This window comes from Canis aureus, chromosome 13 (genome assembly GCF_053574225.1).
Source record: "Canis aureus isolate CA01 chromosome 13, VMU_Caureus_v.1.0, whole genome shotgun sequence".
Lineage (NCBI taxonomy): Eukaryota > Metazoa > Chordata > Mammalia > Carnivora > Canidae > Canis > Canis aureus.
The window spans coordinates 12,810,201-12,834,121 of record NC_135623.1 but is presented as its reverse complement, the minus strand read 5'-3'; the positions used below and the strand labels follow the sequence as shown (position 1 = coordinate 12,834,121).

Genomic DNA, 23,921 nt, shown 5'->3' with positions numbered 1-23,921 from the left:
CTCTCTCTCTCTCTCTCTGTATGACTATCATAAATAAATAAAAATTTAAAAAAAAAGAAGAACTAAGTGTTAACATACTGAAAACCATTTGCCTATAGCCTTACTCCTGAAGGATTGTTTGTCTAAGACAATAAAATTATTAATTAATAGGGGCACCTCGGTGGCTCAACCAGGTTATGATCCCAGGGTACTGGAATGGAGCTCCGCATTGTCAGGCTCCCTGCTCAGTGGGAGGGGAGGGCCTGCTTCTCGTTCTGCCTCTGCCTGCCTCTCCCTCTGCCTCTGCCTGCCGCTCCCCCTGCTTGTGCACACGCGCTCTCTCTCTCTTGCTCTGTCAAATAAAGTCTTTAAAAAAATTACTGACTTACATTTTCTTGAATGTCTTCTAAGTAATCGTCTGCTGTTTTCTGACATTGATATTCAGTAGAGAAGTATGATACCAGCTTGATTTTTTTCCCCAGGAGGGATCTGCTTTTTTTTTTTTTTTTTTTTGTCTGATTGCAAAAATTATTTTTTACACTTATTTCAGTAGATTTATTTTGTCGCTGTTGACCACTTTGGGTCAGTTTTCAAAGAATTCCCTTTGAAAATATAGGTTCAAGTCTTTTTTTTTTTATTTTTAAATTTTCTTTTAAAACATTACTGTTCTGTTTGCTCCTTGCTGTGCCTTTTGTAGTATATTTTTTACCATGTGCTTATATTTCCAATTTTTAAAAATATTTTTCTTCCATTTCTTTCGTGAATCAGATCCGTAGTACTTTTGTTTTTTTCTTCCTCCTATTGACTATCTCTTCCCTGAGTTAGTTTTCTATTGTGAGATTTTTTTTTTCTTTCCTTTTTTAAATGTTTATTTAAGTAATTTCTACACCCAACTGGGGACTCAAACTCCTAACCCCAGGATGAAGAGTCTCATGCTCTTCTGACTGAGCCAGCCAGGCACCCTTCTGAGATTTTAATAGCTATATTAAGAATTCTTTAATTCATGGGGCACCTGAGTGGCTCAGTCAGTTAAATGACCAACTCTTGATTTCGGCTCTGGCCATGATCTCAGGGTTCTGGGATCGAGCCCTGCGTCATGCTCCACACTCTGTGGGGCATCTGCTTGTTTCTCTTTCTCCCTCTCTTTCTGTGCCCCCGTACCCTCACCTGTTTGCATGCACATCCACACACTTGTATACTCTCTCAAATATTAAAAAAAATTTTTTTTGGAATTCATGTTAAAAAGTAATGTTTCAGAGACGCCTGGGTGACTCAGTTGGTTAAGCACCTGCCTTCTGCTCAGGTCAAGATCCCAGGGTCCTGGGATCGAGCCCCACATCCTGTCAAGCTCCCTGCTCACTGGGGAACCTGCTTCTCCCTCTTCCCCCTACTTGTGCGCACTCTCTCTCTCTCTCTCTCTCAAATAAATAAAATCTTTTTTAAAATGTAGTTTCACAGTTTTCATCTACTTTTTGATAATTTTTTGTTGAGTTTTCTTTGTCAAGGATATCATACGATTTTACTTTTTTTTATGGTTTCTTCATATGGATACTTATCATTTTTTTATTACTCATATTTAAATTAGATGAACTTTCTCAAGCCACCTATTGGAAGATTCTGGAGGGGGATGGGGAGGAGGAACAGGACATTGGGAGCAGGGTGGTCCCAGGTTTCTCTGCTCAAATATTAATAGAGAATTTGTGAAGGGTATATAGGAGTTATTTGTGGCATTCTTTGAACATTTAAGTTTGAAACGACAGATGAAAAGTACTTGGCTTACTTTTAGAGGAGTCATAGTATCTGAGATCTGTCGCTTCTAGACCACCCTCTCCTCATTCTCATGGCACTTTCTACACCTCCTTTTTCTACTTACTTCTGAGATTCCCCCGGTCAGTCTCCGTTCTAAACATTGCAGTTCCCACTTAGGATAGGATCCTCTCTTTCTGGGAGTGAAAATTTGCTATTCCCCAGCCAGGCTGTTTTCATACTTGTCCTCTCCCCTGCAAAGGCTCTACCAGCCCCTAGTACTTTGGGCCATTTTTACTTATAATTTGGCATTTCCATTTTTATTGTCTCCTGGGTTCACCAAATATGTAGAAGGGTTTTCTTTTCTTTTTAAAAACATTCTCTTTGTTGTATTGGGTTCTAGGAGGAAAGTAGGAAAATTTGGAAGTAAATTGCTATTTTCCTACAGGAACTTAAAGTCTAGCTTTGGATATTATTAAATAATATATAAATAACCCATTGGTCAGATAAATCACAAAGAAAATTTTACGTATTTTAAACTTAAGGATAATGAAAATAATACATATCAGAACTTGGTATGATTAGCTAAAGCAATGCTTAGAATCTAAAACCTTAAAATGCCTATTAGAAAAGAAGAAAAGCATCAGTGACTTAAGTATTCATCTCAAAAGTTATAAAAATAAAAAATAAATGCAAAGCAAATAGAAGGAAATAAGAGTTAAAAACAGAAATTAATGAAATAGAAAACAAATTTATTCTGTAGGTAGAGAGACTTGAAAAGTTTTTAAGAAGGATAGTGACATGATCATATTTGTTTTCCAGAAAGAGACCTCTGGCAGCAGTGTGGAGAATAGATAGAGGAGAAAAAACTAATCTCAGAAGCCAGTTAGGAGGCTTTTTCAATCACTAGTTCAGGTAAGAGATGGTGACGGTCTAATGTGGGTGGAGAGAAAGGAACCATATTATAAGGAATAAGTTGAAAAAGTAGGTTTAAGACCCATGTCCAGAAAAAAACTTTGGGTATAGTTACTGGCACATGGAACTGATTGGAAATGAGTAGACCAGAAGGTTTACTAGGTTTTTGAAGAAATTGTTTTTGGAAATAAACTATAAACCTGGTATATCTGTCAGGTTCAACCAAAGAGACAGAACCAGTGAGAGATCTATATATAGAGATTTGGCTTACACAGTTTGTAAGGATTAGGAAGGCAAGTCTGAAATCCTTACAATAGGCTGTCAGGAAGGACAGACTGGGATTCATGGGCATGAGCTGAGGCTGTTCTTCGCAGGTGGAAGCTCTCTTCTGTCTCTCTTGGGAAAGCACCAGCCTTGCTTTAAAAGCCTTTCAACTGACTGAACGAAGCCCACCCAGATTATCCAGGATAATCTCCTTTACTTAGTCAACTGATTGTGGATTTTAATTACATCTATAAAACACTTTCACAGCAATAACTAGATTAATGTTTGAATAGCTGACAACTAGTAACCCTGCCAAGTTGATGAATTAAAAAAAAAAAAAAAACACATACGTGGCCTGCAAAGTTATTCAGTCTTTGAAACAACCTTCATGTTCCCAACCCTTCAGGCTGTGACTGCTGTATTATAAACTAGCTTCTAAGAAGGGCATACTCACCAACAGTCAGAATAGTGATTCATTCAACAGTCAGAATAGTGATTCATTCTAGTGTGAATGGTGATGCTGGCAATTGAATTGGAAGATAGATCTGCTGTTGCTGATTAGTTGGCGGTATGCACCATATATTAAATAGATCGAATGTTAATTATGTCCAAAGCTTGGAGAGCCTATGGGACATATGGATAGATACTACTGTGCAGTTGGAAATGCATATGTGAAAATCTGTGATGGTGGAAGCAAAAGTTAGAGAACTCTTCAGTATATAAATCCATATTTGAAACTGTAGAAATGAAAAAACTTCTTTAGGAATAATATTTAGATAAGAAACAGGAATGAGGAGGATAAAGCCATAGGGGAATAGTGGCATTTAAGGAAGGAAGAAGCACCAGTGAGCAGTTAATGATTATCACAGGTGGTATGAGAGCCAAAAAAAGTGGTGTCACGGAGGCCAAGGGAGGAAACATATTCAAAGATTAGATGATTTCACAGTTAAGCAGTGGGAGCTTTTCCAGTAAAATCAAGAGTAAAGCCAGGATGTCAGGACTATGATATTTTAGTTGTTTTGTGTTTGCTAACTTCTGTTCTTCTTACAGGTTTCACTCTACACGTTACTTCCTTGAGAAGCAGTATTTGACACCTTTCTCCCCCCCACATCCAGCCATCCCCCAAGAATGAGTTAGGTATTTCTTTTATGTATTCCCACAGCACAGTGTACTCCCCCTGTAATATAGGACATGTCACTTGAAATTATAACTGTTTCTTGTTCTGTGTCTGTAGGGATTGTCCATCTTATTCACCAGTGTATGTACCCTCCATGCTTAGCACAATTTGGGGTCATATTAAGGAAAGAATGAATAGGTAAAACTAAGAGCATAGAGGAGGAACATCTAAATTATCCTAGAAAGTTAGAAGAATATTTGGAAGAGTATGTGATGCTTTAGCCAAGCTTTAACAAATACGATGAGATCAAGAGTTTGGATTGAAAAGGAGGTACACAGGAGTAAGAGATTTTTGAGAGGTTTCTAAAATAAAAAATTTGATTGAAAGACATAAGAGAAAATCTAAATGAATGAAATTAGGAAAACTCAATTTGATGTCAGTTTTCTACAATTTAATCTCTAAATGCAATTTTAAATAAAATTCCAATAGAGTATATCATGAAACTTGATAAGTAAATATTAAGGCTTTTTTTTTTTAAGATTTTATTTATTCATGAGAGACATAGAGAGACAGAGACACAGGCAGAGAGAGAAGCAGGCTCCATGCAAGGAGCCCGATGTGGGACTGGATCCTAGGTCTCCAGGATCACATCCTGGGCTGCGAAGGCAGGAACTTAACCACTGAGCCACCCAGGCATCCCTATTAAGGCTTATATGGAAAAATAAATGCCAAGAATAGCCAATATAATTTTAAAGAAGAATAAAGAAGGAGGAATTCCCCTCTTTATTTTAAAACTATAGCGAGGGATCCCTGGGTGGCTCAGCGGTTTAGCGCCTGCCTTTGGCCCAGGGCGCAATCCTGGAGTCCCGGAATCGAGTCCCACGTCAGGCTCCTGGCATGGAGCCTGCTTCTCCCTCTGCCTGTGTCTCTGCCTCTCTCTCTCTCTCTCTCTCTCTGTGTCTATCATAAATAAATAAATCTTTAAAAAAATAAAAAAATAAAACTATAACGATTATTATTCCACATTGCTTTAAGCACAGGGACAGACAGATCAATGAAGCAGAATACAGAGCCTAGAAATAAGCCATGTGTATATGGAAACTTAGTAAAATGTTAGGCAGCATTTCATATCATTGAAGAAAGAATGTTTAATAAATGGTGTTTATAAAGTTAACTACATGAAAAAATAAATTAGACACATCTCACATCATGTTCAAAATCTATTTCTAGGTTTTTTTTGTTTTTTTTTTTTTTTAGATTTTATTTATTTGAGAGAGCAGGGGTAGGAGGAGGGGAAGAGGGAGAGGGAGAAGAAGGCTCCATGCTGAGCGGGGAGCCTAATGCAGGGCTCAATCCCAGGACCCTGGGATAATGACCTGACCCACCCAAGCACCCCTATTTCTGGGTGTATTTTAATCCTAAAGCCGTAATACAAAACTTTAAAATTCTTTTAGAAAAAAAATAGAATATTTCTAATGTTGGACAAAATATAAAATGTAAATTATAAAAGATAATACAAGCTTGGCTACATCAAACTTTTAAACTTGTATGTTGGGATCCCTGGGTGGTGCAGCGGTTTGGCGCCTGCCTTTGGCCCAGGGCGCGATTCTGGAGACCCGGGATCGAATCCCACGTCGGGCTCCCGGTGCATGGAGCCTGCTTCTCCCTCTGCCTGTGTCTCTGCCTCTCTCTCTCTCTGTATGACTATCATAAATAAACAAAAATAAAAAAAATAAAAATAAACTTGTATGTTATAAAGATAATCATAAAGTTAATTAAAATACTAGGACAATATTTGCAGCAAATACACCCAAGAGCTTTATAAAAATAAGGATAGATCAGTAGGAAAACAGGTAGTTTAGAAAAGAGGAAACCCAAATGACCAGTAAACACATGAATATCAGATTCTCATTCATTAGTAATCAGGAAAATGCAAATGAAATATAAAAGATTACATTTCATACCCATCAGGTTTGTAAAAATTAAAGTCTTATATCAAATATTCGTGAGGATACCAAAGTTAAAGGAACTCACACACTGTCAGAGTATGATTTGGTACAGCAACCTTGGAGAGCAGTTTTCCGTATCTAGAAAAGATGAAATTGTACGTATCTTAAAATCCGTAACATGCCATAAGCTTGCATATGTACTTGAAGCATTATTTGTTAATAGAAAATTGGAATCAGCCTAATTCTTTATCAGTGTTTCCTTGGAAAGCATTCTGAATGAGTACATATATTATTATATGATATTGTGGTGTACTGTATGACAACTAAATGAGTGAACCAGATCTACAGATATCAACATAGATTATCATCAGAAACTGTGTTTTTGTTTTGTTTTGTTTTTGTTTTTTTTTTTTTTTTTTTTTTTTTAAGATTTTATTCATTAATGAGAGACACACACACACAGAGAGAGGCAGAGACACAGGCAGAGGGAGAAGCACGCTCCATGCAGGGAGCCTGACGCGGGACTCGACCCTGGGTCTTCAGGATCAGGCCTCGGGGCAAAGGCGGCGCTAAACCGCTGAGCCACCCAGCGGTTTAAAACAGTGTTGCCCCAAAAACAGTGTTGAAGGGGTAGCAGATATTAAAAGGATAGGTTATTATGTAAATTTAAAACAAATTTATACTGAGTACATAAATATGCAGTAAAACTATGAAAAACATAGATGAGACAAAAGCACACCAATTTGAGGATAGTGGTTACCTTTAGGAAGAAGGAAGAAGAATGGAATAGGTTGGTTGGCATAGAGAGAATAGATAAAGGGCTGCATGTTTCAAGAAAAATGTGAGAGTATGTTAATTTTTTGTGAACAAAGTGTGAATAACTTATGGTGCCATTGTGAAGTAAAGAAGTCAGAAAATAGCATTTTTAATAAAAGATCTATGGTATGTTAGTGAAATGAAAATAAAGCCTAAAAGTTTTAATTGCCAGTAAAATGTAGTACTGCTATGAAAAATAATGAGTGAAAATATTGCACTCACCAGCCTACTTGTTTATGTTTCCCTTTTTTGTTTTTGTGTGATTTGAATTTGCATCCCTTGAGCTTGGTATATTGTTCCGAACAAAACAGCCCTTGTTGAACTTGAAATCTACTGGAAAACACTAGTATTGAGCAATACAAGTATTATGAAGAGGAAGTGCTGAGTACAATGGGAGCACATAACAGGGATCCATTTTAGTCTCCAAAGTGACAGATTACCTACCTCTAGGTGAAATTGGTAGTGGAAGGAAGAAAGGAAGTGTGAAAATTACTCTAAAACAGAGAAATTTAATTCTAATGATGTGACTTAATCTTGTCTTCAAAATGATTGCTTTTGTGGTATTTAATATTTTCTCAACTGTGTAGTTAAACTTACTGTAATTTTACCAATCTAAGATTCAAAAATATTTTTTCTTCACATTTCATCATCTCTGAAATTGGGAGATGTCTTGCAGTTGATGGTTTGTCACACTTTAATTGATGTTTCCTTTTTAGGGTACATAAAATATTGATGTACCTTACTATCACTGATAACTTGGATTTGAAGATATGTGAGAATATATTTTTAGTTTAGCCTGCATTTAAGCCAAACTCATTTGCAGCTTGCATTTTTAAGACCATCACAGTGAATGTGGTATTTATTATTTGTATTTCCCTTAAAATAGTTTTATTTACCACTCATTATATAACAGATAGGATCCTAAACATTTTACATTAATTATCTCATATGAACTCTACCACAGTTGTATGAGTTAAGTTTAGAGAGAGAAAATCTGTGTAAACTTTCTCTCTCTAAATTGACTTTCTCTTTCTAAAGTTCACATAGTTTAATATTTATATTAAATAATTTACGTATTTGTGAAAAGTTCAGAAATAACAGAAGAAAAATCAATGAATTACCATAATAATAATTAATAAAAGTTTATTGTGCACACACCAAAAACAGTTTGCATACTGGGAGCATTCAACCCAAAACATGGAATGACGCTCAGGAAAATATCATAAAACAGTTTATATAGAGAGAAAGCAGTAATTCCTCAGTGATTGTTTATAATATTAAAATTTTCTTAAATGGTAGGGAGTTGGTCAATGGTTATTAATCTTGGGAAACAATGTAAGTTTTGCTTATGATTTTCAGAGACATGAGCAAGAAATGACCCAGACCAAGTTGGGCTTGTGAGATAAGCTACATTAAGCTTTGCTTGTATGACTAAACTGGTTTTGTCTGCTCAGGGAATTTTCAAGGCTGGTATTCATTTGCTTTTGATTTTAACAATGTAATATAACCTATTAAACCTATTTTGAATAAAACTGTAGTTTATATTTAAGGCTCAAAGTCACAGTTTACTTTTAAATGATAGAAGCCAGCTTCTGACTCCAAAGTTATGTCCTTAATATTCATAACTCTGTACTGCATCCCTAAGAAGCAAGATTCTTGGCAGACAGATCTCAGACCCAGGAACATCTGAATTGAGAAACATTGTTATTTTTATTTACTTTCTGTGCTTTACAGTAAGAGTATCCTTCTGTAAAACAGTCACTATTTACTCCTAAAAGAAAATGGAATATATAGATTGTTGTAGAATTTAGTAATTGTAATTTATTCTGCAAAAGAGTCAGAGAAGTTCACCCAGAATATGCTTCCTTTGCAAGGAAAACATATTTCTATTAAGTAATTTATTAATCACAATAATAGTGTCGTTTGCTTCATATGTTTGAGTTCAGGTATAAGATCTCTAAGACTAAGGAATAATTTATAATATTAAAATGAGTTTTCTCAGCAGTAGATGAAAACAGAACATTTCTTGAGGGTATAATGAGAGTCTGATTTCAGGCAGCAGGACAGGAACTTTTCACCATATGGTCTAGCTAAGCAAGGTAAATATATCTGTGTCAGTCTTACCCAGACTATCCTCACATTACAAAAGCAAAATAATGACAGCAGAAATCTCAGTGACAGTCTCCATCCACTCTGTTTTTTAATTCACCCTGTTTCAGTCTCAGTGAGTTTGCCCTTCATATTTGGTACAAGTTTATGTTTGAGCCGTCCTCTTGGAATCACACATCACTAACCCTGTGGAGAATTTTGTATTTTTCCTTTATTGATCTTCTGTTTCCTACATCCTTTTTCTTCTCCTGCCCTTTTTTAATGTTCAAAAGTTTTATGAGAAAAGGGTACGCAACAGGCAAATATTGTGACACCTTACACACTTGAAAACAAATTTAAATGGTAGTTTAGCTGAGTTTCTGTGTTGGAAATAATATTCCTTCACAGATTTGAAAGCAGTGCTCCATTTTTTAAAGAGCTTTAGTGAGATTTTTTTTGTACATACCATAAAATGTACTTATTTTACATATGTATCCATTGTCTTTATGTTTCATTTAATTTGCTTTACCTTCTGGAAAATTTCCTCAACTTCATCTTTTAACCCTTTATTCACTTTTTCATTTCTGCTCTTAATGTTCTAGTAGTTTTTTTTGTTTTTGTTTTTTGTTTTCCTTAAATGTTGTGCTGTACTATTCTTGTTTCACAGTTGCAGTATCCTCTCTTAGCTCACTGAGAATAATTTATTCTGGAGCTTTCTTTTTTCAGCACATGTTTATGCTTCACCCAAATTCCTTTTGTTTTGATCTCTTATCTTCCATGTTGGAGGCTTTCCTCAGATAATACACTATCCTTGAGTATCTACTCATGATTCATAGGGAGTCTAAAACACTGACTAGATGCTCTGAATGCATCAGTGCATCTGTGGGGTGAGCTTCATTGTGGGGTGATTTCAGTGCGCTGATGTTAGGGGACCTACATTTGTATCCTCAAATCTCTTTGCTTGGCTGGTCAGAGATGAGTGTTCTGAGCTCCTACCTCAAGAGTAACAATCTCATGGTCTACATTCTGGAAGCCAAATTGGACATTCTGTTTGGGAGACTGTCTGCATTCAGCATTTAATGTTTATAGTCATCTAATCCCTTGTTTTTGGTGCAGTCCTATGCCTTCAACTGTGCCTGACATGCTCCCTCCAAAGAGCCTTTCCTTTATTTTTTTCCAGAGAATAAACCTCCAGATTTGTGCAGGGATGACAAAGGGATGGTTGTTCAGCAATGTGGAACTAGACAAGGGATCTAGGACTCTACCTGTTTCTCAAACAGCTTTCCTTTTTATCTTTCTGCATCTCCCCCATTCTGTCACCAGTTCAGAGGCACTTAGTGCTGCCACTTCTCATGCCTTTTGAAGATTTTATAGTGTAAATGCCATTGGTTCTTATCTTTCTCAACATAGCTACCTTGAGATTTCATTTTCTTGGATCTACTATGTCAGTTATTTTTTTTTTAATTTTTTATTTATTTATGACAGTCACACACAGAGAGAGAGAGAGAGGCAGAGACACAGGCAGAGGGAGAAGCAGGCTCCATGCACCGGGAGCCCGATGTGGGATTCAATCCCGGGTCTCCAGATCGCACCCTGGGCCAAAGGCAGGCGCCAAACCGCTGCGCCACCCAGGGATCCCTACTATGTCAGTTATTGTCCACTTGCTTTTCATCTTCTAAAATGTTGATGGATTTCCTGTTTTCTGTTCACTCCTTCTAAGGTTATTTTAAAATTCCTCACCATAGTTATAGTGGAGTTTGGGGATTGGGGAAGGAATGAAATGAGCTTCTTGTTTTTTAATCTATTTTAACCCAGAATCTATTTTTAAAGTGCAGAGGCTTTGTCTGGGTCATCTCTAAATTTGAACCCATAAGGGAGACCATGAAGAGTAGGTATTTAATGTTTACATGGATGATTAAGTCTTGTTTAATATCTATAAAACTCAGTTGATAACAAGCTTGTGATGAAGTCCTAGTTTCCTATCACATGGAACTCTCTATAGGTTTGATTAAGTGTCCTCACAATATTGTGGGTATCTTTCTCTGGAGCAGGTAATCCATAATAATGATTTTAAGGCTTAGCATTGAAAGTTACATTCTGCCATTTTAATAATATCCCATTAGTTATGCCTATTCAGTGTAGGAAAGACACTTACTAGGGACATCTTTGAGGCTAGGTATCACACAAAGTTTCTATCTTAAGCTAAAGAAAAATCCAAGTTAAGTAGAAGGTAAGAAATAATAAAGTCAGAGCAAAAAATTAAATAGAAAACAGTACAGAAAAGGCATGAAGCCAGAAATTGGTTCTTTTGATAAAATTAATAAAATCCTAGCAAGACAAATCGAAGAAAATAGAAAAAACAGATTCCTAGTATTAGGAATGAAAGAGAGGGTATCACTAAAGATTCCTCAGAATTGAAAGATTAGTAAGGAAACATTATGGAATTTATATCAATTATTTGATTACCAGAACTTTACAAAAATTGATTTCAAAGAGTAATCTGAATAGCTCTGTATCTATTAAGTTCATAATCCCTTGAAAACTCCAGTAATTTCACTGATGAATTTTATCTAACATTTAAGGAAAAAATAGTACCAATCTTTCACAAAATCAGAAAACAGAGGGAAAACTTTCCAACTCGTTTTATGCGGCTAGAGTATACTTCTGATAGACACTTGACAAAAACAGTATAACCCACTCAATAGAAAAATCATTTGATACATTATAACGTTCTCATAACAAAAATTTGCAGTAAACTAACAATAAAAGGAAACTTTTCAACTTGATAAAAGCACCTAGAAAAACATAACAAGCATCATCATAAAAGGTACAAAGATTGAATGCTCAAGAATGAGGCAAAGATACTTGATTTTCACTACTTGATTCAATATTGTGCTAGAGGTCCAAACTAATGCAGTGTGGTAAAAAAAAAAAAAATAAAGAGATAATATTGTAAGGGAAGAAATAAGACTATCCCTCTTTGGAGGAGACATAATTCTCTACATTAAAAAATGCTAAGCTATCCCCTCTCCCAAACAAAACCCTGCTAGAATTAATAGATGAATTTAGCAAGGACACAGAATACTAACAACATATACAAAAATCCGTACAAGCAGTATAACAAGAAATAATACCAGCATTCAGCAATTAGAAAATTAAAATATGGGGATCTCTGGGTGGCGCAGCGGTTTGGCGCCTGCCTTTGGCCCAGGGCGCGATCCTGGACACCCGGGTTCGAAACCCACGTCAGGCTCCCGGTGCATGGAGCCTGCTTCTCCCTCTGCCTATGTCTCTGCCTCTCTCTCTTTCTCTGTATGACTATCATAAATAAAAAATTTTTAAAAATTAAAATACCATTTCTAATAATACCAAAAATGTAGTACTTAGGCATAGATTTAAAGAAAGATATGCAAAGCTTCTATACTGAAAGCTACAGATCATTCCTGAGAAAAATAAGGAAGATATAAATAGAGAAAGATACCATGTCCTTGGATCAGAACACTCAGATTGTTAAGATGTCCATTCTTCCTATGGGGCTCCTGGTGGCTCAGTTGGTTGAGCATCCAACTCATGGTTTAAGCTTGGGTCACGATCTCTGGGTCCTGGGATCAAGCCCCACCTCAGGCTTTGCTCTCTGCAGGGAGTCTGGGGATTTCTTTCCCTCTCCCTCTATACCACCTCCCCCTCTATACCACCTCCCCCACTCACACAGGAGTTCTCTCTGTCTCTCTCTTCAGAATAGATGAATAATAGATCATTTAAAAAAAAAAAAAAAAGTCCATTCTCCCTAAATTGATCTATAGACTCAACATAGTCCCAATGGAAATCTCATCAGGTTTTTAAAAAAATATTAAGTTGGGATCCCTGGGTGGCGCAGCGGTTTGGCGCCTGCCTTTGGCCCAGGGCGCGATCCTGGAGACCCGGGATCGAATCCCACATCAGGCTCCCGGTGCATGGAGCCTGCTTCTCCCTCTGCCTGTGTCTCTGCCTCTCTCTCTCTCTCTCTATCATAAATAAATATAAAAAAAAAATAAAAATTAAAAAAATAAAATCTTTAAAAAAAAAATATTAAGTTGACAAACTGAGTCTTAAGATTTATATGAAAATACAAAGAACTTAGGATAACCAAGAACATTCTGAAGAAGCACAAAGTAGGAAGATTTATACTACCTGGTTTTAAAGATACACTGTAAAGCTATAGTAATCAAAACTGACATTGGGGTGAAAGACCTGTAAAATGAGTTATAGAATAGATACAAATACTAAGATACTTGATCTTTTTTTTCTAAGATTCTTAATCTCAGATTATCATAGGCTGAGAAGCAATTCGAACAGATATGAAAATAGACTCATTCATGTGGTTGATTGATAATTGACAGAGGGGACAATATAATTCAGTGAGGAAAGGATAGTCTTAAATCATGTTAGAATAACTGGATATGTGTATGAAAAAAATAAACATAACCCCTACTTCACACCATACCCAAATTCTAGATATATCACAGGCCAAAACCTAAAGCTAAAGCTGGGAAATTGCTAAGAAAACAGGAAAAATATGCATGTCCTTGGAGTGAACAATTTCATGTCCTTGGAATGAAAACCTCTTCAGAACACTTAAGATGAAAAGGCAAGCAACTACTGGGAGAAAACATTTGCAAAACATATCTAAACAAAAGATTTGTATCCAGAATATATGAAAAACTTGTACTAGACAATTTTTAAATGTGGTCACAAAATCAGGGACTTTACAAAAGATGTGTGTGAATGGCAAGTAAGCACTTGAGAAGATGTTAAACATCATTGCTCATCTGAGAAATGCAAATAGCCACAATGAGATATCACTTCACACCCACTACATGGGCTAAATTAAAAAGACTGGCAATACCAATGTTGGCAAAGATGTGGAGCAACTGGAAATGGTAGGAGTGTAAATTATACAACCACTTGGAAAAATATTTTGTCATAGTGTTTTAAAGTTAAACATGCTCTTGCCTTATGACCCACCAGTTTTATTCCTAGGCCTTTCCCCAAGATAAATGAAAAAGGAGGTCATACCAAGGTTTGTGTGTGTGCACAAATCTTGGTATGACCTCCTTTGCATATATATAAATAAATAAATAAATAAATATATATATATATATATATATACTTGTTTATAATACCTAGAAACTGGAAACGACCCAAATATCTAAAAAAACAAGTGAATGGAGAAACAAATTATAATCTCATACAATGAAATACTACCTGGCAGTTAGAAAAAAGTGCTGGAGCACCTGGGCAGCTCAGTTGGTTATGCATCTGACTCTTGATCTCAGCTCAGGTCTTGATCTCAGGATCATAAATTCAAGCCTTGCATTGGGCTCCACACTGGCCATGGAGCCTACTTTAAAAAAGAGAGAGAGCGAGAACTACTAATTTATACAGCAGTATGAATCGGAACTAATTAACTAATCTCAACTAATTAAAACAGGCAAAAGAAGCCAAACTTAAAATGGTATATATAATTATATACATAATTCCATTTATGTAAAATTTTGGATCCAGTTAATCTATTATGAAAGGAATCTGATGTGTGTTTGCTTAGGGCAGATGTGGAAGGAACTGATTACATAGAGGCAGGAAAGTACATTCTGGGGTGATGGAAAGGTTCTTTTGCAATTGGGGTGGTAATAGCATAAATGTATGCATTTTCAAAATCATTGAACTTTATACTTAAGGTGTATTTTATTATATGTAAGGCTGAAAATCCTTTTTTAAAAGTAAGGTACTCCTATATAAACCACAGAAAGACTAAAATTCAAGTCTCGCAGTACTAACAGTGAGACTTGAGCACAAAAATGACATAGACTGCCTATGAGAGGGTCAGTTATTAAAACCACTTTGAAAGAATTTGGCCTTGTCTAGGAAAATTAGAGATACATATCCTTCATGACTCAGCAATTTTACTTAGAGCCTTTTCTACTAGAGAAATTACATGTATATGTGCATCAAAAAAGACCACAATTACAAAAAAGACCATGAATTAATGTTCATGATATTCTAGTAACTAAGGAAAGTACTAACACTAATGTCCAATGTTAGAATAGTAAACTGTGTGTGTGTGTGTGTAGTTTATATATTTATATAGGCACCTGGGTGGCTTAGTTGGTTAAGTGTCTGTCTGCAGCTCGGGTCATGATCTTAGGGTCCTAGAATCAAGTCCCGCATCGGGCTCCCCGCTCAGTGGGGAGTCTGTTTCTCCCCTGCTTGTTCCTTCTCTCCCCTCTCTTAAAAAAATCTAATTTTTTTTTTTTTTTAGAGCAGTGAGAGACAGAATCACAAGCAGGTTCCATGCCCAGCACAGAGGCTCAGTATCACAACCCTGAGATCATGATCTGAGCCGAAATCCAGAGTCAGACACTCAACCAACTGAGGCACACAGGCACCCCAGTAAACTAGATTTCTTTACCAGAGCGTTAGAGAAGTGGAAATGAAGAAACTATTTACATTTAAAATCAATGAGCTAGAGACAGTTCTTAGCAACAGTTTCAAAAGACTACATGCTTTATATTTCCAGTTGCATAAAGTTCAAGAACTAAGATAACCAAACTATTTAGGAATCTGTAGTTATGTTCTGAATTTAAAGAAAAGGAGATGATTACCATGAAACCAGGACTTTGGTTGCCTTTAAAGGAAACAAAGTTAAGGACTGGGAAGGGGCTAGAGAAGAGATTTCTAGAATATTGGCAATATTTAGTTGTTGATCCACTGCTGGTTTTGTAGATACTTACTGTATAATAATTTAAGTGACACATTCGTATTTTATATACTTTACTAAATATGTGATACATTATATTAAAAATAGAAAAAATAAAACAATTCTTTAATCTATCAATATCTCCTGAGTGCTCTGTTAATAATATTTTGGTAGGTGATAATAGGGAATACAAGGATGTTTAATGTGGTGTCTCTTAAGTGCTTACTAATTATAACCATAAAAAGGCACTATGTAATGAGTAGTCTTAAATTCTTATCTCCTACTTTCAGAGCCATGGGAGTAAGCCTGTAAAATTGAGGCAGATAACATCCATACCATGTAACCTCTTAGGAGGTTGTAGGTGTACATTAAAAAATAATTGTGATTATGTTTTTACCAGCACCAGTATTATTTACTGCTCTACCTTGTACTGTTTGTTTGGACGTGGACTCATTTGGTATTCTTAGTTATTTTAAATACGGCAAATATTTGTTTTTTCATATCTGTTATTTTCTGGCTTTGGAAATAGTAAAACATAAACTTAATTTTTTTTTAAGATTTTATTTATTTATTCATGAAAGACAGAGAGGCAAAGAAATAGGCAGAAGGAGAAGCAGGCTCCCCATGGGGAGCCTGATATGGAACTAACCCAGACCCCAGGATCACGGCCTGAGCCAAAGGCAGATGCTCAACCACTGAGCAAGACTTCCCCAAACTTAAGAATTCTAATCCCTTCTTCATGGAACATTCTCCCATAAAATCTCTTCAAGGAGTTAGTTTACATTATTAACAATGGTTTTGCCTAGAATTAAGACAAATCTATCAGTGAACAAGTGACATGAGTAGACAGTTCTTCAAAAATGAGAACAGAATGGGATGACTGGGTGGCTCAGCGGTTGAGTGTCTGCCTTTGGCTCAGGACGGGATACCCCGGGATCGAGTCCCACATCGGGCTTCTACAGAGAGCCTGCTCCCTCTTCTTGTATCTCTGCCCCTCTCTCTCTCTGTGTGTCTCATGAATACATAAATAAAGTCTTTTAAAAAAAAAAGTGAGAACAGAAAGAAGCTCTATTGAGTTTCTATCATGTTCTGGGTACAAGTAGGTACTTTGCATTGAATCTCTACCCTAATGCTGTGAGCAGTAGGTATTCTTCTAATTTTACAGATGAACAAATAGATGTTCAGAGAAATAATAATTAGTAAGTGTTGGACCTAGGATCAAAATCTGTGTCTATTTTATATTATAGCCTATCCTTTTTTCATTATTCTAACCCTACTACACATGAAAATAAGAAAATGAACTTAGTTAAAAAAACAAACATGCAACGAACAGTAAAAAATTAAAGGATGCATTTCTAACAACAAAAATTTTTATTATTTATTAATCTATTAAAAGATACAGGAGAATTGTAGAGTATATTATAAACCCTTAATGAAATTTAAATGGCCTTAATAAATTCAGAGATCTGTGTTGATGAATTAAAAGTATCCCACTGGTATTCTCAACATAGTCTCTTTTTTGTGAATTTTTTTTCTGTATTTATAAATTGCGCATATTTAGATCCTGGCAATCTAAGTAGTAGATAATATCTCCTTTTCCATCAAAGTCCTCTCAGTAGTATCTGTATTTTATTCCTCAATTTTATTTATTACCTGCCTAATCAGTTTTAATTGTATGCATATATTCTAAATTTATCCATTCTACTAATGGATATCTTGGTTGTTTTGTTTTCTTTTTCTGTTAAGAAAAAACACTTACTCATACCTTCTTTTGCAGATAGGGAATTTCTCTAGAGTGTATTTCAATATAGTGAAACTGCTAGATTGAAAATTAAGCATATTTGAGATTTGCTGTATGAACTGTTTGCTCCCCTAATTAATTGTATCAGTATATGCCTACAATCTATACAAGAACTTTCATTCTTCCATTGGCTTGTTGTCAGTGTGTATTCTGGGTCTTGAATGGTGTAAAATGATAAGTCAGTATTGTTACGTGCATTTCCTTAATAACATATAAGAGAATTCCTGAAAATTTATAGGTTTTGACATTTAGGTTTCTCTTTTATGAAATGCCAGCTGATATCATTTGCCACTTTTATTATTTTATCTTGATTTGTAGGAACTTATTACATATTCTGGATAGTAATTATTTGTTACAGGTGTTACACATGTCCTCTACTAATCTATAGCCTGGGGATTTGATTGGTTTTTTTATTGTTTTACTTTGTATGTTTCTTCCAGTTTTCTTTCGTAGTTTTTTTTCTTAAAATTTTAATCATTTATAGTTTGTGTATTTTAAGAAATTGTTATAGTTTCAATAGTTTGTAGTTTTTGTTTTGTTTTTTAAGATTTTGTTTATTTAGTCATGAGAGACACAGAGAAAGAGAGACCTAGGCAGAGTGTGGGACTTGATCCCAGGACCCCAGGATCAGGACCTGAGCCAAAGGCTCAACCACTGAGCCACCAGGGTGCCCCCCTGGTTTGTAGTTTTTGTATCTTGTTTTTAGAAATCCATCCTGGGGATCCCTGGGTAGCGCAGCGGTTTGGTGCCTGCCTTTGGCCCAGGGCGCGATCCTGGAGACCCGGGATCGAATCCCACATCGGGCTCCCGGTGCATGGAGCCTGCTTCTCCCTCTGCCTGTGTCTCTGCCTCTCTCTCTCTCTCTCTGTGACTATCATAAATAAATAAAAATTTAAAAAAAATTTTTTTAGAAATCCATCCTTACCTCCAAGATCATAAAGATATTCTATAAGTTTTTCTAAATGTTTTTCTTTTTATATTTAATTTTCTGAACAGGAATTTCTTTTTGTATATAGTGTGAGGTAGGCTCTCAAGTCTCTTCTGCTGGTCTGTGTTCTATCCTCAGTGTCTTGACTTGAGTGGGATTCTAACAAATCTTGATGAATGATAGAGCAGACCTTAGTCTTAAAAATTGTCTTGGCTGTTCTTGTTTTGTTGCCTTATGTTGTTAATTTTAGAATTTGCTTTTTAATTTCCAGAAGTCAGGGGGGCTATATCCTGTCAGTATTTTGATTGAAATTGCTTTAAATCTACAGATTAATTTAGGAATAATTTACATGAATAGAGTATATTATGACATTTTTTAAATCTTAGGAAATATCTTCCAATAGTAAGGATACCTATTACTTCTCTAGGTCTTATACATACCTTGTTTGGATTCCATCCCAAGTCCTGCTGTTTTTTGTTGTAATTGTGACTTGTATTTTTTTTGTTACATTTTAAGTTGGTTGCCAGTATTTACAAGAATGTCATTTATTTTTATATATTGATCTTAAGTAGCAACCTTGCTGAATTCTCATTCTCTAATTTATCTATAGATTTTGTTGGATTTTCTGTGTAGATAGTTATATATTGTGAAGAATAATAATTTTCCTGTTCCAGTCTTTTTACCTTTTACTTCTCTAACTTGTATTACTGTGCTAGCTAGACTTCCTAATAAATGAAGTTGAACTTACCATAGATTTTTGATAGATAACTTTTATCAAATTAAGGAAATTCTTTTTTGATCCTGATACAGTTTGAGTATTAGCTATGGTGCTGAATTTTATTTACTGCCTTTTAGGAACCATCATCTGTAGAAATGATTGTATGCTTATTTCCTTAATTACACCACAATGGTATGTTTTGTTAACAGATTTTTTTAAATGTCAAACATAAACATTTCTTTTCAATTAAAATTAGCTTATTTTTGAAAAAGCAAGAATGAATAAAATGTATATACATGTAGGTTTATAAAATGTTAAGGATTTGATGGAGAGAAGCAGAACTTTGCTTATTGAAGTTTGTTCCTAATTCAGCTGTAATCACTGATTTCAACTCATTTTTTGTTGGAACTTTTTTTTTAACTAACTTTAATTTTCATCTGAATTGCCCAGATGAAAAACAGTAAAGATGATAAACAGTAAAATGATTAGAAACACAGTGGTATAAACAGTAAGGAAAAATAATTGAAGAATGTTAAAAAAGATAAATAATGTTTTAGTAGTTGCAGTTCAGTGATGTAAGACATATTAGTTGTTTTGTTTTGTTTTGTTTTTACATACTAGTTGTGAATGCTAGTATACCAATCCAGTGAAGAAAATTTACCTGTAGGGTTAAAGGAAAGGCAAAGAAACATGTTACTTACCACATATTTATTTACCTTTACCTGTTTACTTTTAAAAAATTAACCCAGAAGCAGTGTGTGCTTATTTGATATGCATCCTCTCAGCTTTTTTTACTACACAGAAATAGTCTCACATTTTTAATAGAATAACATGATGTATACTTTTTTTTTTTTTTTAAGATTTATTTGTTTGTGAGAGAGAAAGAGCACACAGTGGGGAGGGGCAGAGAGAGAGAGAAGCTCAAACAGACTCCACTGCTGAGCATGGAGCCTGAGAAAGGACTTGATCTCATGACCTGAGCTAAAACTTAAGAGGCAGACTGACTGTCAAATAAGTACTGTGCTCTAACCGATTGTGCCACTGGAGCTCCATGTCAAACTGAACCACCCAGGTGCCCCTAATACATACATGTTTGAAAGTACTATGGATTTGAATAAGAGATCTAGAATGCTAATACAATTTGGGGTGCCTGGCTGGGTCAGTTGGAAGAACATGCAACTCTTGATCGCAGGGTGTTGAGTTCAAACCTCACTTTGGGTATAAAGATTATATAAGGACATCTCTTAGAAAATTTTTTATAATATTAAAAAGCAATGTGGGACGCCTGAGTGGCTCAGTGGTTGAGCCCAGAGTCCTGGGATCAAGTTCTGAATCCGATTCCCTGCATGGAACCTGCTTCTCCTCCCTCTGCCTGTTTCTCTCTCTCTTTCTCTGTGTCTCTCATGAATAAATAAAATCTTTTTTTTATAAATAAACATCAACTTAACAATCCATCATTAGGAACATGAAGTATATCCATGTAATGAGGTATCGTGTAGCTGTGAAAGAGAATGATATGGTTCCATATATGTGTGTGTGTGGATGGATGGATGGATGGATAGATAGATAGATAGATAGATAGATAGATAGATAGATCGATCTATAAGATCTATAATGAGAAAAAAATATCAAAGCCCATAATAGTGTTTCTCATGTTTTGCCATTTGTGTTCTTTTTTATTAAGAGCAAAAGATACTCCATTATCAGGCATCAATACTGTGGAATAATATGAATCCATTAAAAAGAATGTACCAACATGGAAAGATCTCTAAGACATACTGTTAATTTAAAAAGCAATAAAACAAGTCATGGAACGTTTATTATCTGATCTCATGTAAAAAAAAAAGTTGCATGGGGGCGCCTGTCTCGCTCAGTCACAGAGCATGCAACTTGATCTCCGGTCGTGAATTCAAGCCTCATATTGAGTGGAGAGCTTACTTAGTTAAAAAAATAAAAAGAGCATGTACATTCTTATCTTTGTAAGAGCATATCAAAATAGCAGAAAAGAAAACAAAATAGCAGGATATATACATACCTAACTAATAATGATTTTTTTTTTAAGATTTTACTTACTTATTTGAGAGAATGCACCTGCATTAGCTAGGGGAGGGACAGAGGCAGAGGATCTCAAGCAGATGGTGCACTGAGTGCTGAGCAGATGCAAGGCTCCATCTCACAACCTGGAGGTCATAAGCAGGAACCAAGAGTTGGTCACTTAACCAACTAAGTCACCCAGACACCCCATGATAATGGTTATTTCTTTTTTTTTTTTTTTTTTTTAAGATTTTATTTATTCATGAAAGATACAGAGAGAGGCAGAGACATAGGCAGAAGAAGAAGCAGGCTCCCTGTGGGGAGCTTGATGCGGGACTCAGTCCCAGGACCCCTGGATCACACCCCGAGCCAAAGCCAGACACTCAACCACTGAGCCACCCAGGTGCCTCCATAATGGTTATTTCTTAAAGATACTTGAAGAGGGGTGGAAGTCGAGTTGGGAGGAAATCTTTATTCTATACATCGATATTTGAATTTTCTGTGATGAGACATCATTCATATATTCTGTAATAAAGGAAAAAGTAATAAGTCATCACTATAATAAATGAAGATACAAAATTAAAAAGAAGAAAATAAAAAATATCCATAGTAGCCTCACCACCCACACATATCCTGAGATAACTACTATTAAAGCCTTGATAAACATCCTCCCAGAGGTGAGGCACGTTTTGTGGAGGACATTTAATCCTTAAATCAAGGAGATGGAAAGAAAACACCATGTAAAATGTTTATACTTAGCTCAGCAGACAATAGAGATGTTTTTTAAGCAGAAAAATAAAATAACAGTGTGTAGCTAACTTCTTACTGGTTTTGATTTTGCTTTTCATTGTATCCTCAGTGCCTTTATAGCACCTATTAGCCCCCAGTAAGTATGTGTTAAATGAGTGATGGTGACCTATTAACCATTGGTGAAGCTCTTCCAGTTCGGAAGCCCAGGATTGAGAAATCATGGTGGTTGACTATCAGAACTACCAGCTGTAACTGGATGACATTGGGCAAATACTCTTCACTTACTACTTCCTATAGTTTGGATTAACACCTGTAATACCACTGTCGTCGTCTTTTTTCCCCCCCACTGTCTTCTTAGATCTGTTACAAGACAGGGAAAGCATTCACTAGGATAGATTAACAGGCCAGGGTGGCATAGAAAGCTTTAAGAAATGATACCTAATCTTTTCATCTTAAGGGGCTCTGGCATATGTCCCTTTCAGGTCTTGTCTGATACCCAGAACACTTCTCTGTACATGTAGTAGAGAATGGTATTAGTTGCCCATGAAGAAAGCTAGATTATAAAAACTGTAGAATTTGGCTTTTCTCTTCTCATGCCTGTCTTCCACTCAGACACCCATGCAATTGAAACTGCTCAATTCAGAAATGCTATTTTATATATACATAAGTATACATAAAGGATAAGTATAACTATAATTAATTATCATGGAAACTGAACACAAATTTCTGAATCCGTTTTACGGAAACATTCATACTATTTGTGTTTTTCTTTTTAGTTTCTGCCACTGCCTTCTACAAAGCACAACCTGTAATTCAGTTCATGTGTGAAGTTCTTGACATTCATAATATTGATGAGCAACCAAGACCTCTGACTGATTCTCATCGGGTAAAATTCACCAAAGAGATAAAAGGTGAATTAATTAGCATTTGGAACAACTTAACTTTAAAATGCATGAATATAACAAGCTCTTATTGAAAAAAATTTTTAAGTGTATTCATGTAACATCATCTGTGAAAATATAGATTATAAAATGTTGCATTAAATTCATTACCATTACATCTTCGTGTTTGAATGAAAGAAAGGTCAAGTAATGAAATTAATACTGATACCAGCTAATTTTTCATTAATACTTTATATTAGTAGCTAAAGGTATAAGAAGAGTATCTCATGGGAAAATGCTTCTATAATACCATTAAAAGTAGGAAACTTATTCCAAAAACATTATTATATCAGAACTGGAGTCATTATTTTAGAATATGTTAAAATAATGACTTCGTATTTTTCTGAAATAATAGAATATTTTATTCCTTTGAAACTTTATGAAAAAAAAAGAAACTATAGACACGGGGCTAGCCTGTTTCATGTGTTATTTTAGAGCTGGAACTTCGTTATTTTGTGTACATAATATAGTTGATCATTGATCTTGCCTATTTTAGTAGCTGAAATCTCTACAGTGGTGTTGCATCCTATGTATATTTTACTAATATAAATTCATCTCTACATGGTCTTCTAGAAAGAAAAAATAATTTTAATAGTGATCTAAAATTTGTGTTTATTTCATCTTTAAGTGTAGATTTCTATATACATTTAAATATACATGTATACTTTCACATGCAAACCCATAAACACTGTACTTTATCAGTAATTAAAGGAATTTTTCAAGAGTAATTTTGATTTTGTGAAATTCTTACCTTGTTCACAACTTAGAACCTAATCCTCAAATAAGATGTGACTCCACTGTATTTAGTTTTTTATTATTTAGTCATGATGAAAAATTAGATATTCTCTCATTAGAATGAGTAGTATAAATTCTATTTATATTAAGTATTAAATTATCAGAAATAGTTATTTTTTTATTTTAAGATTTTAACTGTTGCAGATAATTTTCAGCTTCTGGTTTGAATGACACATTGAAGTTTGTTCACTGAACATCTTTCAGTTCCCCAAATCAGTTAGAATAGCCCAATGCATCCGGCTTGCTCCAGTAATCATTCATTCTTTGCCATTCAATACCCAGGAGAGAGATAGTCATTGTAATAAAACATTAAAAGGAAAATCCTTCCTGCTTTGAAAATGAGC

The 23,921-nt window shown here is 35.3% G+C and overlaps 1 protein-coding gene and 1 long non-coding RNA gene across 8 annotated transcripts in view; one reads left to right on the top strand and one right to left on the bottom strand.

The window, feature by feature from the left end:
* Positions 1–23,921, top strand: part of AGO3 (argonaute RISC catalytic component 3) — a 119,178-nt gene that overhangs the window by 53,002 nt on the left and 42,255 nt on the right. For 2 of the 5 annotated variants that reach the window (XM_077844777.1, XM_077844778.1), the window contains exon 6: positions 22,618–22,752. In XM_077844777.1, coding sequence (XP_077700903.1) covers positions 22,618–22,752 — 135 coding nt within the window. Of the gene's footprint in view, positions 1–2,546; positions 2,641–3,954; positions 4,042–22,617; positions 22,753–23,921 lie in introns of those variants that run through there. The other 3 variants (XM_077844779.1, XM_077844780.1, XM_077844781.1) reach the window with 3 other exon arrangements.
* LOC144281893 (uncharacterized) overlaps positions 1–23,921 on the bottom strand; it is a 65,723-nt gene that overhangs the window by 38,702 nt on the left and 3,100 nt on the right. The window contains exons 2-5 of one of the 3 annotated variants that reach the window (XR_013350286.1): positions 21,527–21,616; positions 21,131–21,237; positions 14,119–14,257; positions 6,056–6,108 (exon numbers count right to left, since the gene is read on the bottom strand). This is a non-coding gene — a long non-coding RNA (uncharacterized LOC144281893). Of the gene's footprint in view, positions 1–5,877; positions 6,109–14,118; positions 14,258–21,130; positions 21,238–21,526; positions 21,617–23,921 lie in introns of those variants that run through there. The other 2 variants (XR_013350287.1, XR_013350288.1) reach the window with 2 other exon arrangements.